Consider the following 14,682-nt stretch of genomic DNA (forward strand, 5'->3'; position numbering starts at 1 on the left):
CAGCGAGCTACTCTGGCACCGGCTGAGATTAGCGGGTACTTCGCTGAAATGCGCTGAGGTAAATATGAATAAAAAATATGGATCTCGTCAAATATGGTCTCGGCCATGTTCGTCCCAGGCTCAATGGCCATGTCTATGCCAAATATCAAGCACGTGAGCCTCTCCGTTTAGGAGTCTATCGGTAACATCACACACATATACACACACACACACACACACACACACACACACACACACGCTGTGTTTTATATATATATATATATATATATATATATATATATATATATATATATATATATATATATATATATATATATATATTGTTGAGGATTTGAGAACCCTGTGTGTAATTTGCTGTAAAATATACCCTTTTGTGTGCTGTAAATATTCCTTGTAAATACCTCCAAGTGTAAAGGTCAAAGGTCGTCCTTAGTAGGCCATCGCACACGTCGCAAATCATAAGTTTCCCTCAATAGTTATGTCCGTAGTAAATGTCAGCATAAGGCTTCGTTTCCACTAGTTCATTGCGTTGTATCAATTAAAGAAGCGTAGCCGTAGGCCCATTCTCCCTTCGAAAGGGTGCGGGTGGTTGTTGGCATTATCCCTCCACAAGACGCCATTGTTCCATGCGGTTGACCCGGGGAAGAATGGCGTGGCTCGGCCATCGTCACCGGGAGGCGGAGCCAGGAGGAGCCCGTGCCCACCAATCGGTACTGCAAAGAGCGACCCGGTAGGCGTGCCCTCTTAACCCGCGGCTTGATCTAAACGCGCGATATAAAAGCGCGGGCGGAAGCCTTTGACTGACAGATGAGATGCAGATGGAGATGGTTCGTGCGCCCTGCTCGTTGCTGTACCTCGTCTGTGCTTGAGCCCGCTCACTGCCTCGCTGTGCTGCCTTGCTCTTGACCTTGCTCTTGAGCCTTCTCTGGGTAATCGGCGCGTGGACGCTCGAGCGGGGAAACCGACATCGAGCCATTGGCCCCGGACCTTCCTGCCGCGATCTCTTTGGGCCGTGCCCCCCCCCCCCCCCCGCCCTGCCAGGATTCAAATCTGCCATTCCTTTCATCCCCCCAGTCGTGTGAGTCTGCTCGTTGTCCGTCCTCTGTGTTGTCTTGGGGTTTTAAGTTAAGCCTGTATAGTATAAGCTAGAATTGCTCTGTGTCCTTCTGCTCCTTCCATTTCCCTGTGTATTACTTTGATTGCTCTCTTTTCTTTGGGTTGTGTAAATAATTAATAAATATCTGTTCTTTACCTTTGCCTTCCTTCTTTCTCATTCGGTCGCTTTAGCTATTTCCAAATTGAGTGTGCGTGGCGCGATTCGGCCAACGCATATGAATCGGGTTTAGCCACTTCGATAAACGGCTCACGCCGCAGTTCGCTTCGCTCGGCGCAACCAATCCATTACGCTGCGGCCGTGAGCGGGAGTATTTCCTTGCGTACCGAGAGGCGCTGGTATTTAGGTCATAGGACGGGTGGGCCTAATACCCTACCCAGCGCTGACCGGACGTGACGTCATACCCCCAGGACCACGTCGGTCAGTCATAGACTAGGGGATTAATCCCCCCTCGATAAGGGGGGAAAAGAGGCCGACGTTGGGTTCCGTAACATTTGGTGTCAGAAGTGGGATTCGGACCCGAAGTGCGCTTGACGCGCTCAAAATTACGAGTGGTACAAAATTTTATTTTAACATCCAAATTTGAAATCGTTCATGGATGATCAAGGCGACCGGATGCCGGTGTGGGAATTATTAGAGGGGTTAGGGGTAACCCAGGACCACAGGGGGGAAATGGAGGAGGAGAGCAATGAAGATGTGGTTGCGGGGGTATCAGGTGCGCAAGATGGCGCCCTCGCGTATGTGGTTGCAGAGGCACAAAATGGCGGTGCTGCGGTAGCCGCGCCCGCAGCGCAAGTGGGAGGGATAGACATGCAAGCCCTCATTGCGCAGCTGCAGGCCGCCGTGCAAATGGGGATGGGAGAACAATTGGACCGAATGGAAAACAGAATGGGGGAGAAATTGGGAAACCAACTTGAGGGATTGAGGGCTGATAGTGAGCAATTGGGAAACCAACTTGTGGGATTGAGGGCTGATCGTGAGAAATTGAGGAAGAATATGGGAGAAATGGGGGACACATTGAAGGACATAACTGCCCAGGCCAAAGAAGTAAATGAGGGACTGGCGAGGGACAAGGCCAGGTATGAGGCAAAGCGGGTGGAAAGGGAGGTTGACCGCAGGTTGAGCGAAGAGGTTGTGAGGGTACGCGATGAGGTAACGCGGTTCGAGAAGCGCTGGTTGAGCGAAGCGGAGCAAAGCACAGGTAACTGGACCGGGGTAGACATTGCGACCCGGGGTATGGGGCAGCCGGCGACCGCTGAGGTAGAGGGAATTTTATTAAAGCCAACGGTCGTCGAGGTGAACAAAGAAATCATGGGTGTAGTTGAAATTGAAAAGACGACGGAGGTAGCCCGGGAATTGGAGGAAGGAATGGAAATTGCTCAAAGTCCGTGCTCACATCACGATGCTGTGCTTATTAACCCAAATGAAAGTTTGCAGGTGTTGGAGCGAAGAAGAAGAAGCACCCAGGTGAGTCGTGCTGTATATTGTGCAGGGAGATTTTGTAAAAGGATGTTTGGCGCAGAAAGAATTTTCGCGCGCTTGGGGTCGAGGAAGCATCCGGGTGTTGGTGAAGGGTCCCCTGTGAGTGGAAATGGCGCGCTTGTGAAAAAAAAGTGTGCATCGGGGAATGAGCGTGTTACGGAGCACGGGTGTGAAACCGAGTGCGAGCGAGAATGCACGTCGGGGTGTGCGGAGTGTGACACGGAGAGTGAGTTGGTGGTGGAGCGGGTGCGAGAATGCACACCTGGAATGGTCGAACATGTGCGAGAGGGTACACCTGAGTTAGTGGTGGCGCGTGTGCGGGAGGGCACATCGGAGCGCGTTAGTGGGTGGATGCAAGAGTGCACGCCCATGGTGAGTGTTACGGAGGACGTAACGGAGGAGAGGTGTGGAACGAAGTGTGCGAACGGTGAGTGTGCACGAGAGGTGTGGTGTGTAACAGGGAGTGCGGTGGTGGAATGGACGGAGTGTGTGGAAAGTACGGGCGGCGTTGCAACGCCGGGCTTGGTGAGTGTGAAAAGGGTCGCATATGCGAGTAAGGCATCGACGTTAAACGGGGCAGCGTTTAGGGCAACGGTTAGCCGACGCGAGCACTCGGAGCGCGGTGCGCTTTGTTGGATGCGAGGCCCGGCACGGGTCGGTGCTGCGTCGCTTCTCTTCGAAGCGTCATGGCCGACTCGGGCCTGGCTCCGCCCCGCATGGTCGAGTCCGGGCCTTGTCGGGCAAGGCGACCGGTCCGGTTCAGGGGCAGCTAGGAGGAAGCGGAACGGTGCCCCCTGGTGGGGGCGGGGTTCCGACCGGTCGAGATTGAGCCATCGGGCCGGGGACCAGAAGGTGCCGCGCCGAGATGGTGCGTGGAATCTCGGCCCGACCAAACCACCTCCCTTGAACCGAATGCCGGATGGATTCAACCTGCAGGCAACCAAACCACCCGAATTCATTGCTCGGCTTTGCGAAGCCGAGCTTTAATGATGTAACGACGCACCAAGGCTCAGACATAGTGGACTGTGATGATGATAGTGTTTTGGATCCGAAATTGAGAAAAGGGAATTTGTGATTGGCAAAAATGTGATTGGTAAACTGATTGGCAGATGATTGGCAAATTTTTGATTGGCTGGAATTACATGGGCAAAATTGGTAGTGAGAGATGTCCGATGTGGAGGGATGGCAAATCCACCATCCCTCGCACACAAATGGGGGCACATGAGCGCTAGCTATGGGGTTTATGGCAGTGTAAGCTCGCCCGGGAGGGTTTGGATAAAATGATAGGGACCTAGAGATTGACCATAGGTAACTGTAGATTTAAGTAGCGACATTGGACAGGTAGTCGGGGACATAGAGAGATTAGTTTGGATTATAATGACGAGGGAGCGCAATAATATAAGGGGCGACTGGGAAGCGCAAGTTTCAGAAGGGAGTAGTTAGATCAGATGCTGCCGTGTGCTTGAGAATCGAAAGTGTATGAAGCAGCGTATGAGGAAGAATTGTGATTGTGGATTGTATTGAGCGTGGAAGTGTATGGAGCAGTGCATGAGGAACAAGTGTGGGTGAGTGTATTGTATTGAATGAAGAAGCCTGGAGGAAGGAGGGTGCAGGTGGCACCAGGTGTGATTGCACAGGTGTGCAAGTGAACAAGTGTATGGAGCAGTGTATGAGTGAGTAATGGTGATTGAGTGTTGTGTTGAGCAAATGGTCCTGGAGGAAGGAGTGTGCAGGAAGCACTAGGAGTGATGGCACAGGTGTGCAAATACAGGTGTATGGAGAATAGTTGTTTGGAATACATGGAGTATGGAATATATGGAGTATGGAATGGATGGTCGTGGAGTGAGTATGGTGGAAACTGTGGAGTGGAGTGGATGGTGCGAAGGTGTGTATGGTGAGGATGGACCCCTATCACGAATACCTGGGGAGGGTAGTTTAAGAGTTAGGTAGAGGGAGTAGGTAAATTGTGGTTGGATATTGACATCTGTGGTGCGTGGTGGAAGAATGGTGTTTGGATGGGTGCATTAGTGTCGTGGAAATGGCTGGGCGTGTGGCCTGTTAGTGTGTGTGTAGTTAAATGGGCACTCCGCCACTGTTAGGATGTCGGCCAGGTGAGGCCGCAGGTGGGCTCTGGGAGCCGGTAGAGTTGTGGATGGGGCCCGAGGATCCGGAGGACGGACCCGGGTAGCCCAGTGCCAGAGAGGGCACCGAGTGGGGAGAGCGCCAGAGGGCCTTCCCCAGGTAGATAGGTTAGGTTAAGGAGCAGGTAAGCTCGGAGGCAGCTGCAGTGGTGGAGGTGTGCAGGTGGGTAGACCTGCTGGGAGAGCTGCACGACCCAGCCCGGAAATTGTGCGAAGGCACAGGGAGTTGAATCGGGGGAGTGAGACCCCAAATTGAGGAAGCACCACAGTTTGGTCAATGGGAATTTGGTTCTTAAAACCGCATAGAGTAAGATGGCCAGTGGATTGGCAGGGAAAGACCCCGGGTAGTGTAAAGTGTGTTAATGTCATTTAAGAGGATAGTTAGGATTGAAATCTCCTTGCACCATCTACATCCACTCACCTGAGGTGACAAAGTTCCACACCATGCCATGGTTTGTTGGTTTTATTATTGTTGTGTAAATGTTTGGATTGTGGGACACATCATGACGTGGGTGAGACATTGTACTTGTTTGTTCCATCTCTTCCTCCTTATGAGGATTGATGATGAATTGGTGATGGCAAATTTTGGTCAGAGGGATTGTGGTGACGAATTCGGTATATGGGGGATATGGGAAAGACATGACGGTAGTGACGAATTTGTAAATGTGTAGGTTTTTGTAAATACGGGGAGGGGCAAGGGGGGGTAGTGTCGGTCACATGTGGGGGGCGTACGGTAGGGACGAGCTTTCTCACTTCGCTCTCCGTGCGCACCTCGTTCTGCATTACCTTGTTTGATGTGTACCCTTGCGCCCTGACCCATTACTCACCTGTCTTCTGTCCCCCTGTCTCCCACCCGAGGACTGTGCTCTCTGGGCACTGAGAGGAGCGTGCGGGGAGGTCGCGTCCGTGAGCCCGAACACCCGCAACCAGCATGCTTGCATTGATGCACCACTTATGGACCGCCGTTCTGCGGCCAAGCACCACTTTATGGACCCCACGTTTTGGGGCCTGGCACCTCTGCTGGGGACCGGCCATGGTGGCCAGGTAATCTTACTTGCGGCCCAGGGTAAAGGTGGCACCTATGCCAAACAGGTGGACCACCCTTAGTTGGCCCCTGTGGCCCTAAATAAAAAGTGGACGCGTTGGTGCCCTTTTATTTCCAAATAGGCCGCAAGTAGAGAAAACATCAGGAACATCGGCCCAGCAGAGAAGAAGAAGACCACCACCAGTTGTTTTTTTTTGTGTTATTATTATGAACTGGTGACTGTTGCACCGAATGGTGCGGTTTTGGTGCGGTTTTGGTGATTGGTGCTTTGGTGTTTATTGGTGCTGGTGCGTCAATGCAATGCATGCTGTCTCCTCCCTCCCAACAGGAATTTATTTTTGTTTCTCTCCTGGGAAATCACAGGTCCTGGGTTGCAGTTTTGTAAATAGTCAAAATAACGTCACTATAAATAATGCTCCCCCACCGTTCATGTTTAGTTTGAAAATAATTCCGCAATTCAGTTAGCTGTGGGTGTGAAACTGTTAGGCAGGGTGCAACGCAATTAGCGGGACATATTTATTTGTGTTTTAAAATTGTCGCACTCAGGGTCAGGTTAATTGTAGAGGGAATTACACCTACGTGCCACACTAAGCTAGATTTTTATAGGCCCGGGACGTGCCTGAAGGAAGGAGGGTGCAGTGTTGAGTATTTGAGAACCCTGTGTGTAATTTGCTGTAAAATATACCCTTTTGTGTGCTGTAAATATTCCTTGTAAATACCTCCAAGTGTAAAGGTCAAAGGTCGTCCTTAGTTAGGCCATCGCACACACGTAGCAAATCATAAGTTTCCCTCAGTAGTTATGTCCTTAGTAAATGTCAGCATAAGGCTTCGTTTCCACTAGTTCATTGCGTTACATCAATTAAAGAAGCGTAGGCCCATTCTCCCTTCGAAAGGGTGCGGGTGGTTGTTGGCATTATCCCTCCACAAGACGCCATTGTTCCATGCGGTCGACCCGGGGAAGAAGGGCGTGGCTCGGCCATCGTCACCGGGAGGCGGAGCCAGGAGGAGCCCGTGCCCACCAATCGGTACTGCAAAGAGCGACCCGGTAGGCGTGCCCTCTTAACCCGCGGCTTGATCGAAAAGCGCGATATAAAAGCGTGGGCGGAAGCCTTTGACCGACAGATGAGATGGAGATGGTTCGTGCGCCCTGCTCGTTGCTGTACCTCGTCTGTGCTTGAGCCCGCTCACTGCCTCGCTGTGCTGCCTTGCTCTTGACCTTGCTCTTGAGCCTTCTCTGGGTAATCGGCGCGTGGACGCTCGAGCGGGAAAACCGACATCGAGCCATTGGCCCCGGACCTTCCTGCCGCGATCTCTTTGGGCCGTGCCCCCCCCCCCCCCCCCCGCCCTGCCAGGATTCGAATCTGCCATTCCTTTCATCCCCCCAGTCGTGTGAGTCTGATCGATGTCCGTCCTCTGTGTTGTCTTGGGGTTTTAAGTTAAGCCTGCATAGTATAAGCTAGAATTGCTGTGTCCTTCTGCTCCTTCCATTTCCCTGTACTAGGGCATTGCCCGTACTATATCTATATCTAAAATTATATCCCCCCCCTCTATTTACATGAAATGGTTTGGTCCAAAGCGAACGGCTTCCGGAGTTTGGTAAAGAAATCGCCATCGCGTGCACAAACGCGCAGGAAAGCGAATGAATCGCAAATTCGTTTTTATTAGTTTTAAAACATAGTTTAATGCCAACATAGTTTGCAAACGTGAAATAAATGAATACGCTCTCAAATGTGCCATCCGAGGCAGAGTGTGTCCGCCACGTTCGGCACACGCGATAGTTCGCTGCTCTCTGATTGGTTGAATCGTTTTTTGGACATAGCTCGGTAAGTAATTGTCCGATTAATATGAAACCTTGAAAAGGCACATCCTCGGGTCCCCAGCAATATACCTGGCAAGTTAAAAGTATATCGGACCCGTGGTTGTCGAGAAACAGCGGTCACAGACAAACGTACAAACGTACAAACAGAGATTACTGGAATTATAGATAGATATTACTTTGATTGCTCTCTTTTCTTTGGGTTGTGTAAATAATTAATAAATATCTGTTCTTCTTTACCTTTGCCTTCCTTCTTTCTCATTCGGTCGCTTTAGCGATTTCCAAATTGAGTGTACGTGGCGCGATTCGGCCAACGCATATGAATCGGGTTTAGCCACTTCGATAAACGGCTCACGCCGCAGTTTGCTTCGCTCGGCGCAACCAATCCATTACGCTGCGGCCGTGAGCGGGAGTATTTCCTTGCGTACCGAGAGGCGCTGGTATTTAGGTCATAGGACGGGTGGGCCTAATACCCTACCCAGCGCTGACCGGGCGTGACGTCATACCCCCAGGACCACGTCAGTCAGTCATAGACGAGGGGATTAATCCCCCCTCGATAAGGGGGGAAAAGAGGCCGAGTTTGGGTTCCGTAACAATATATATATATATATATATATATATATATATATATATATATATATATATATATATATATATATATATACAGTGGAACCTTGACTTACGAGTGCCCCAACTTACGAGTTTTTCGAGATACGAGCCGTCGCTCCGGCAGTTTATTGCTTTGAGATGCGAGCCGAGATCCGAGTTACGAGCTTTCGCCACCCGGTCACGTGGTTATCTTGCCGTGCAAGTACAGTACGTATCTCTGTCGTATAGCGCTGCATTTTTTTTTTCGCATTTTGGTTATTTCGAGTTCACGCCGCCAGGTGGGTTCTGGTCACGTGGTTATCTTGCCGTTCAAGTACAGTACGTATCTCTGTCGTATAGCGATGCATTTTAGTTTTCGCATTTTGGTTATTTCGAGTTCACGCCGCCAGGTAGGTTCTGGTCACGTGGTTATCTTGCCGTTCAAGTACAGTACGTATCTCTGTCGTATAGCGATGCATTTTAGTTTTCGCATTTTGGTTATTTCGAGTTTACGCCGCCAGGTAGGTTCTGGTCACGTGGTTATCTTGCCGTTCAAGTACAGTACGTATCTCTGTCGTATAGCGATGCATTTTAGTTTTCGCATTTTGGTTATTTCGGAAAATTTCATGTTCATGTCGAACATTTCATGTTCATGTTCATGTTTTCATGTTCATGCCATGCCAGGCCACAACTTGTTCAGAGTGCCGGCGATAGCTCGCCTTCTCTTTGTGGAAAACACGGTGAGATCCTTAACATCCAACAACTAATGGGACGCAAACGGGGCGCCCAGTTTAGCGGTACACACATTGATGAATCACCCTGCCTGTGATTCACCCATGACAGGTTATAGCTGGGTCGGGATTCAAACCCAGGCTGGACAGTTTAGACTTTAGAGTCAAGTGTGCGTACCTCCAGTCCAGGCCATCCTGCCAACTTGTATGCTGCATACAGGTGAAATATAAAGCGCGAGATATTTATATATATACTGTATATTTAAAAAAAAATTGGTGTGGTTTTTGGCGGGCTGGAACGGATTAATAGCATTTCAATGCATTTTAATGGGGAAATTTGATTTGAGATACGAGCAATTTGAGTTACGAGCTCGGTCACGGAACGAATTAAACTCATAAGTCAAGGTTCCACTGTATATATATATATATATATATATATATATAATATAATATAATATAATATAATATAATATAATATAATATAATGTATATATATATATATATATATATATATATACTAGCAGAAGTACCCGGCATTGCCGGGCAGGGGAGGGGAGGGGAACGGGGGTGGAGCGAGCCCCTTGGCAAAGCGAGCGAGTTTTTTTGTGTTATAGCGTCATTGCGATTTTTTTTTCATGGCGTCATATCGTTCATAGCGTTTCATAGCGTCATAGCGATTTTTTTTTCCATAGCGTCATAGCGATTTTTTTTTTCATAGCGTCATATCGTTCATAGCGTTCATAGCGTCATAGCGTCATCACGTGATCACTCTGAGCGAATCAGCGCCCACCTGCTCTGATTCCGTTGATTCCGTGCGCTGAAATGCGCTGAGGTAAATATGAATAAAAAATATGGATCGTCAAATATTTTGAGTTCGGCCATGTTCGTACCACGTTCAATGGCCATGTCTATGCCAAATATCAAGCACGTAAGCCTCTCCGTTTAGGAGTCTATCGGTAACATTACACACACACACACACATACACACACACACACACACACAAACTGTGTTTTATATATATAGATATACATACAGACTTTGCATTTAACATGGAATATATATTTTTTCTTGACTTGGGTTTACTTTCTTAACTCAGTATATCAATCTGGTGAGTTTCTTTTACACTTTGGTGATTTATTTGTTAAAAGAACCATGTCACTGATTGTCTGTTGCAGCAAGAAGTCAACAACAGGAATATATCACAGGTGGCATGGCAAAATGTACGGACAGGTGCATTTTATGATTGGCTTCACAGTCGGGTATACAAGGGTTGTTGCGTTCTGTATTAGTGGAAAACAACTGCTGCACGTCTCCAAAAGTTATTGCCGCTTCCTCTGGAGATGGTCCGTCAACTCGACAATGCTGTTTGTCATGGAGTGGTGGCTTTACGAAATTACTGCATGAAACAGCGTGCTATTGCTCGGCAGTATGGCATCACTCAAGGTCAGGTGTCAAAGATCCTGAAACGAAATGCTCAGAGGGGTGTCCCTACTCCAATACCAAGGCCAGGACGTCCCCGCAGAACCACAAGGAGGGATGATCGCCAGCTGCACCGGTTAGTCCGCAATGGCCGTACCAAGTCAGCTAATCGGCTTAGGGTTGAGTGGCAGCAACTGACAAATGTGCCTATATCCAGAAGGCTAGTCAACCAACGACTGGTTCAAGCAGGCTATTGTGCCAGGCGTCCCCTAAGAAAGCCACGCCTGACCAGACAACACTGCCAGCGCCGATTGCAGTGGGCCAGATAGCACCGTCAATGGCAGCCAGGACACTGGAATCACGTGACCTTCAGTGACGAGTCTAGATTTCTGGTCTATCGTCAAGATGGCCGCGTCCGAGTGCGCAGACAAGTGCATGAAGCCTACAACAGAGATTGTATAGTGCCAAGAGTCCAAGCTGGAGGTGGTGGGGTGACCGTTTGGGCTGCTTTTCAGGCAGGGGGCAAAACTGACGTGGTTGTTCTGAATGGAAACCTGAACCAGTTCAAGTACAGGGCCATTCTGGAAGAAACATTGCTTCCATTTGTTCGTGCAGCCTTTCGAGGAAACTTTGTCTTCCAAGATGACAATGCACGGCCTCATCCTGCTCACATGATCCAACACTTTCTTGCTGACCGTGGTGTAGAGCATATGGAGTGGCCTGCCATGTCCCCGGATATGAATCCGATAGAGAACTTGTGGGCAGCATCAAATCGACCACTTGGACCAGCAGCCGACCTCTGTGCGTGAATTGCAGCAGGCTATTGTCACTGCATGGCAAGCGATTCCTGTCCAAACCTTGGCAAATCTCGTGAACAGCATGCCTCAACGTGTACGTCCTCTCCTGAATGCTCGTGGGGGTTACACGAAGTACTGAACTGTAATTTTACTGTCCGTAATCCCAGTCGTAATTTAACTTTTGTTTTTGTTAAAAGGATTTTAAAGGATTTAAAGGATTTAAAGGATTTTAAAGGATTTAAATTTAAAAGGATTTAAAAGTTAAAAGGCTAATAATGTGCAAAATATAGAGATACTTCTGGAAAACGTACAGAAGTTTAACACAGTACTGTCCATGAATTGAGTTTGATAAGGATCGGATCAATTTCAAGGATCAATTTATTTGTTTCGAAATGTCAAATGTGGTTTTTGTTTCTTTTAAAGGTCACATTAGGGTAATTCCACGGTAACGGAAGGACATTCAGACACCATTTTTCATCTTTCAAACCCATATATCACAAAGACTTTATTTGTTAAAATCAATCAAATACCATAATTATGTGAGAACACATAAAACCTCTCAATTCCACCAAAATTTTGATCACTGTTATCTTTTGTTTACATATTATGCATATTAATGAGGTCGGTAACGGAAGGACGCCAAAACGGACACGGGTTTTTCAACCAATGCATATTTTTTCAAACCTCTGTTAAGTTTCCATGCCAATGTTGTTTTAAAGTTACTTAATACAATCTCTGATGTTTTGTGAATATTCTGCCACATTCCACTTGACAAATTGGCATTTGGTTGATTCAAAACAAAAGCAAACATTAATTAAGATTCGGTAACGGAAGGACAATTGAAATGCTCTATCTATTGCTGTACAAAGAGTGAAATTCTGGTCACTAGATACAACAACAACATGCATTTTAAAGGCCATTTTCCCCTGCTAGAGCGGGGGTTAGCCTTGCGGTCCCCATGACAATCTTCTCCATTTTGCCCTATTTTCTGCATCTCTCCTTGTTAACCCCCTTGCCCGCATTTCTTCTTCCACCATCTTTAGCCAAGTCTTTCTCGGTCTTCCCCGTATTCTACTTCCTTCTACATTCATTTCCATCACTCTTCTCAACCAGTCACTTTCATCCTTCCTCAACACATGACCAAACCATCTCAACCTGTTCCTCTTCACAGCATCAATCACAGGCTCTATTCCCATCATCTTTCGCAATTCATCATTTGTCTTCCTCTCTCTCAACGATACTCCGCACATCCGTCGAACCATTCGCATTTCCACCTTTCCAACCTTCGTTGCTGCTCTACGTTCATTACCCATGTTTCGCTCCCATAAATCATAACACATCTCACACATGCAGCATACACCTTTCCCTTCAGCTTCAACGACACTCCCCTCATCATCAGCACGCCACTCAATTCCCGAAACTTCTTCCATGCACATCTCACTCGAGCAACCGTTGCCGAGTCTGATCCACCTTCTCCATTCAGCATGTCTCTGAGGTAGCAAAATGTTTTCACACCTTCCAGCTTCACGCCGTCTCCAAGATCCAACTCAACATTTCCTCCATCTGCAGCTTCCTCTGTGCACACCTTACATTTGAATGTAGCTGCCACACTGGTTAATGACCCTCTCAGACCACTACATTTTTGATGAACCCACTCAGCGCACATTGTACACTGAATGGAGTTCACTCCGACACCCTTCCTACACACAGCACAGGGCAACTTCCCAGTTCTTTCCACCTCACCACATGCTTTACCACTTGCCATCACCTTCGTCTTTCCGATATTCACCTTCAGACCTTTTGTCTCCATACATTCCTTCCACGTGTTCATCTTTTCCTTCAGTCCATCCATACTTTCCGCAATCAACACCAGATCATCTGCATACAACAACTCCCACGGTAAACCCTCCTTTACGTTCTGAGCCAGCACCTCCATCACAGCTACAAATAGTAGTGGACTTAGTACCGACCCCTGATGCACTCCCACCTTCACCTCAAACTCACCACTGTTCCCGTCCTTCGTCCTTACAGCTGTGCGTGCTCTTTTGTACATTACCATCAGTACTCTGATCAACCATTCCTCCACTCCTAACTTCCTCAATGCCCATGTCAATACTTTGCGTGGAACCCGATCGAATGCTTTCTCCAGATCAACAAACCCAAGAAACAACTTCTTCCTCTTCTACATGTACTTCTCCTGCAACTGCCTCACAATGAAAAGCGCGTCTGTCGTTCCTCTTCCTGGCATGAATCCAAACTGCATTTCGTCGATCTTCACTTTCTTCCTTATCCTCCTCTCCAACACCCTTTCCAATACCTTCATTCCATGCTCCAATAACTTTATCGCTCGGTACGAGCCACACTCCAGAGGGTCACCTTTCCCCTTGTATAGAGGGACGAGGGTACTCAGTTCCCAATCCACTGGAATGCAGCCTTCTTTCACCACCAGATTACAGATCTCTGTCATTCTCTTCACACCCCAACTTCCTGCTGCCTTCAACATATCTCCCACAACTCCCATCGGCCCTCCCGCTTTTCTACCCTTCATTGCTTTTATCGCTTCCTCAACTTCCTTCTCAGTTATCTTCTCTGCCGCTCCTAAAACTGGGTTACTCTCTATGTTGCCATCCCATTCATTCTCTGTATTCAACAGCATTTCCATATATCTTTTCCATCTTCCTTTAATTCCATCTGGGTCGACAACGATTTGTCCCACTTCATCCTTCAAGCAACTCACCCCCATCACATCACACCTCTCTTTCGCTATCTGCTTTGCAATCCTGAATACTGCTTTCTGACTCTCTTCCGAATCCAAGCGTTCTCCGAACATTTTCCGACATGCCTCCTGCGCCTTTGCTACCTCTTTCTTTGCAGCCTTCCTGGCTGCCTTATAACTTTCATGCTCTGCTGTTTCTGCTCCCGTACCCTTCGCCTTCTGCCACTCCTTGAACTTCTTCCTCTTCTCGTCAATCCTCTTTCCAACTTCATCATCCCACCACCATGTTTCCGAGTGCCTCGGTGGTCCTTTTGTCCATCCACATACCTCACCAACGGCTCCCAACAGACTAGCTTTCATTGACAGCCAACCACTTTCAAGCTCAACCACGTCATCCTCGACCCTACTCAGCCTCTCTTTTAATGCCTCCCTTCCTGTCACCTCTTTCAACCTCCACACCTTCATTCTCGGTTGGTACTTCACCCGCCGAGCTCTCCTCGCACCTTTCACCCTTACGTCGCAGACAACCAAGTGGTGCTGTGAAACAGCCTCCTCCCCCGGGATCACCTTTGTGTCCCGGAGGTGCCCCCGATCTCGCCTACGCACCATCAGGTAGTCAACGGTTGTCGTCGACCCACCTGACGTGTATGTAACAAGCTTATTATCCTCTTTCTGGAACTGAGTATTACAAATCAACAAATCAGCTCCATCAGCAAACTCCAAAATCCTTTCACCTTCTCCATTTCTCACACCATATCCGTAACCCCCATGAACTCCCTCAAAACCATCCATACTCCTTCCCACATGTCCATTTAGGTCTCCTCCTACCACA

At 48.3% G+C, this 14,682-nt stretch overlaps 1 protein-coding gene across 5 annotated transcripts in view; it reads left to right on the plus strand.

Moving 5' to 3' along the window:
• DCAF1 (DDB1 and CUL4 associated factor 1) overlaps window positions 1-14,682 on the plus strand; it is a 108,773-nt gene that overhangs the window by 23,485 nt on the left and 70,606 nt on the right. Inside the window, exon 1 of one of the 5 annotated variants that reach the window (XR_013623267.1) lies at window positions 5,626-5,781. The exons of 3 other annotated variants lie outside the window; for them this stretch is intronic. Coding sequence is in view for 1 of the 2 variants with exons in the window: in XM_078776788.1 (XP_078632914.1) it covers window positions 5,669-5,781 (113 nt within the window). In the remaining variant the exon portion in view is untranslated. Of the gene's footprint in view, window positions 1-5,625; window positions 5,782-14,682 lie in introns of those variants that run through there. One more of the 5 variants, XM_078776788.1, reaches the window with a different exon arrangement.

Source organism: Myxine glutinosa, chromosome 4 (assembly GCF_964187855.1).
Source record: "Myxine glutinosa chromosome 4, kmMyxGlut1.1, whole genome shotgun sequence".
Classification (NCBI taxonomy): Eukaryota; Metazoa; Chordata; class Myxini; order Myxiniformes; family Myxinidae; genus Myxine; species Myxine glutinosa.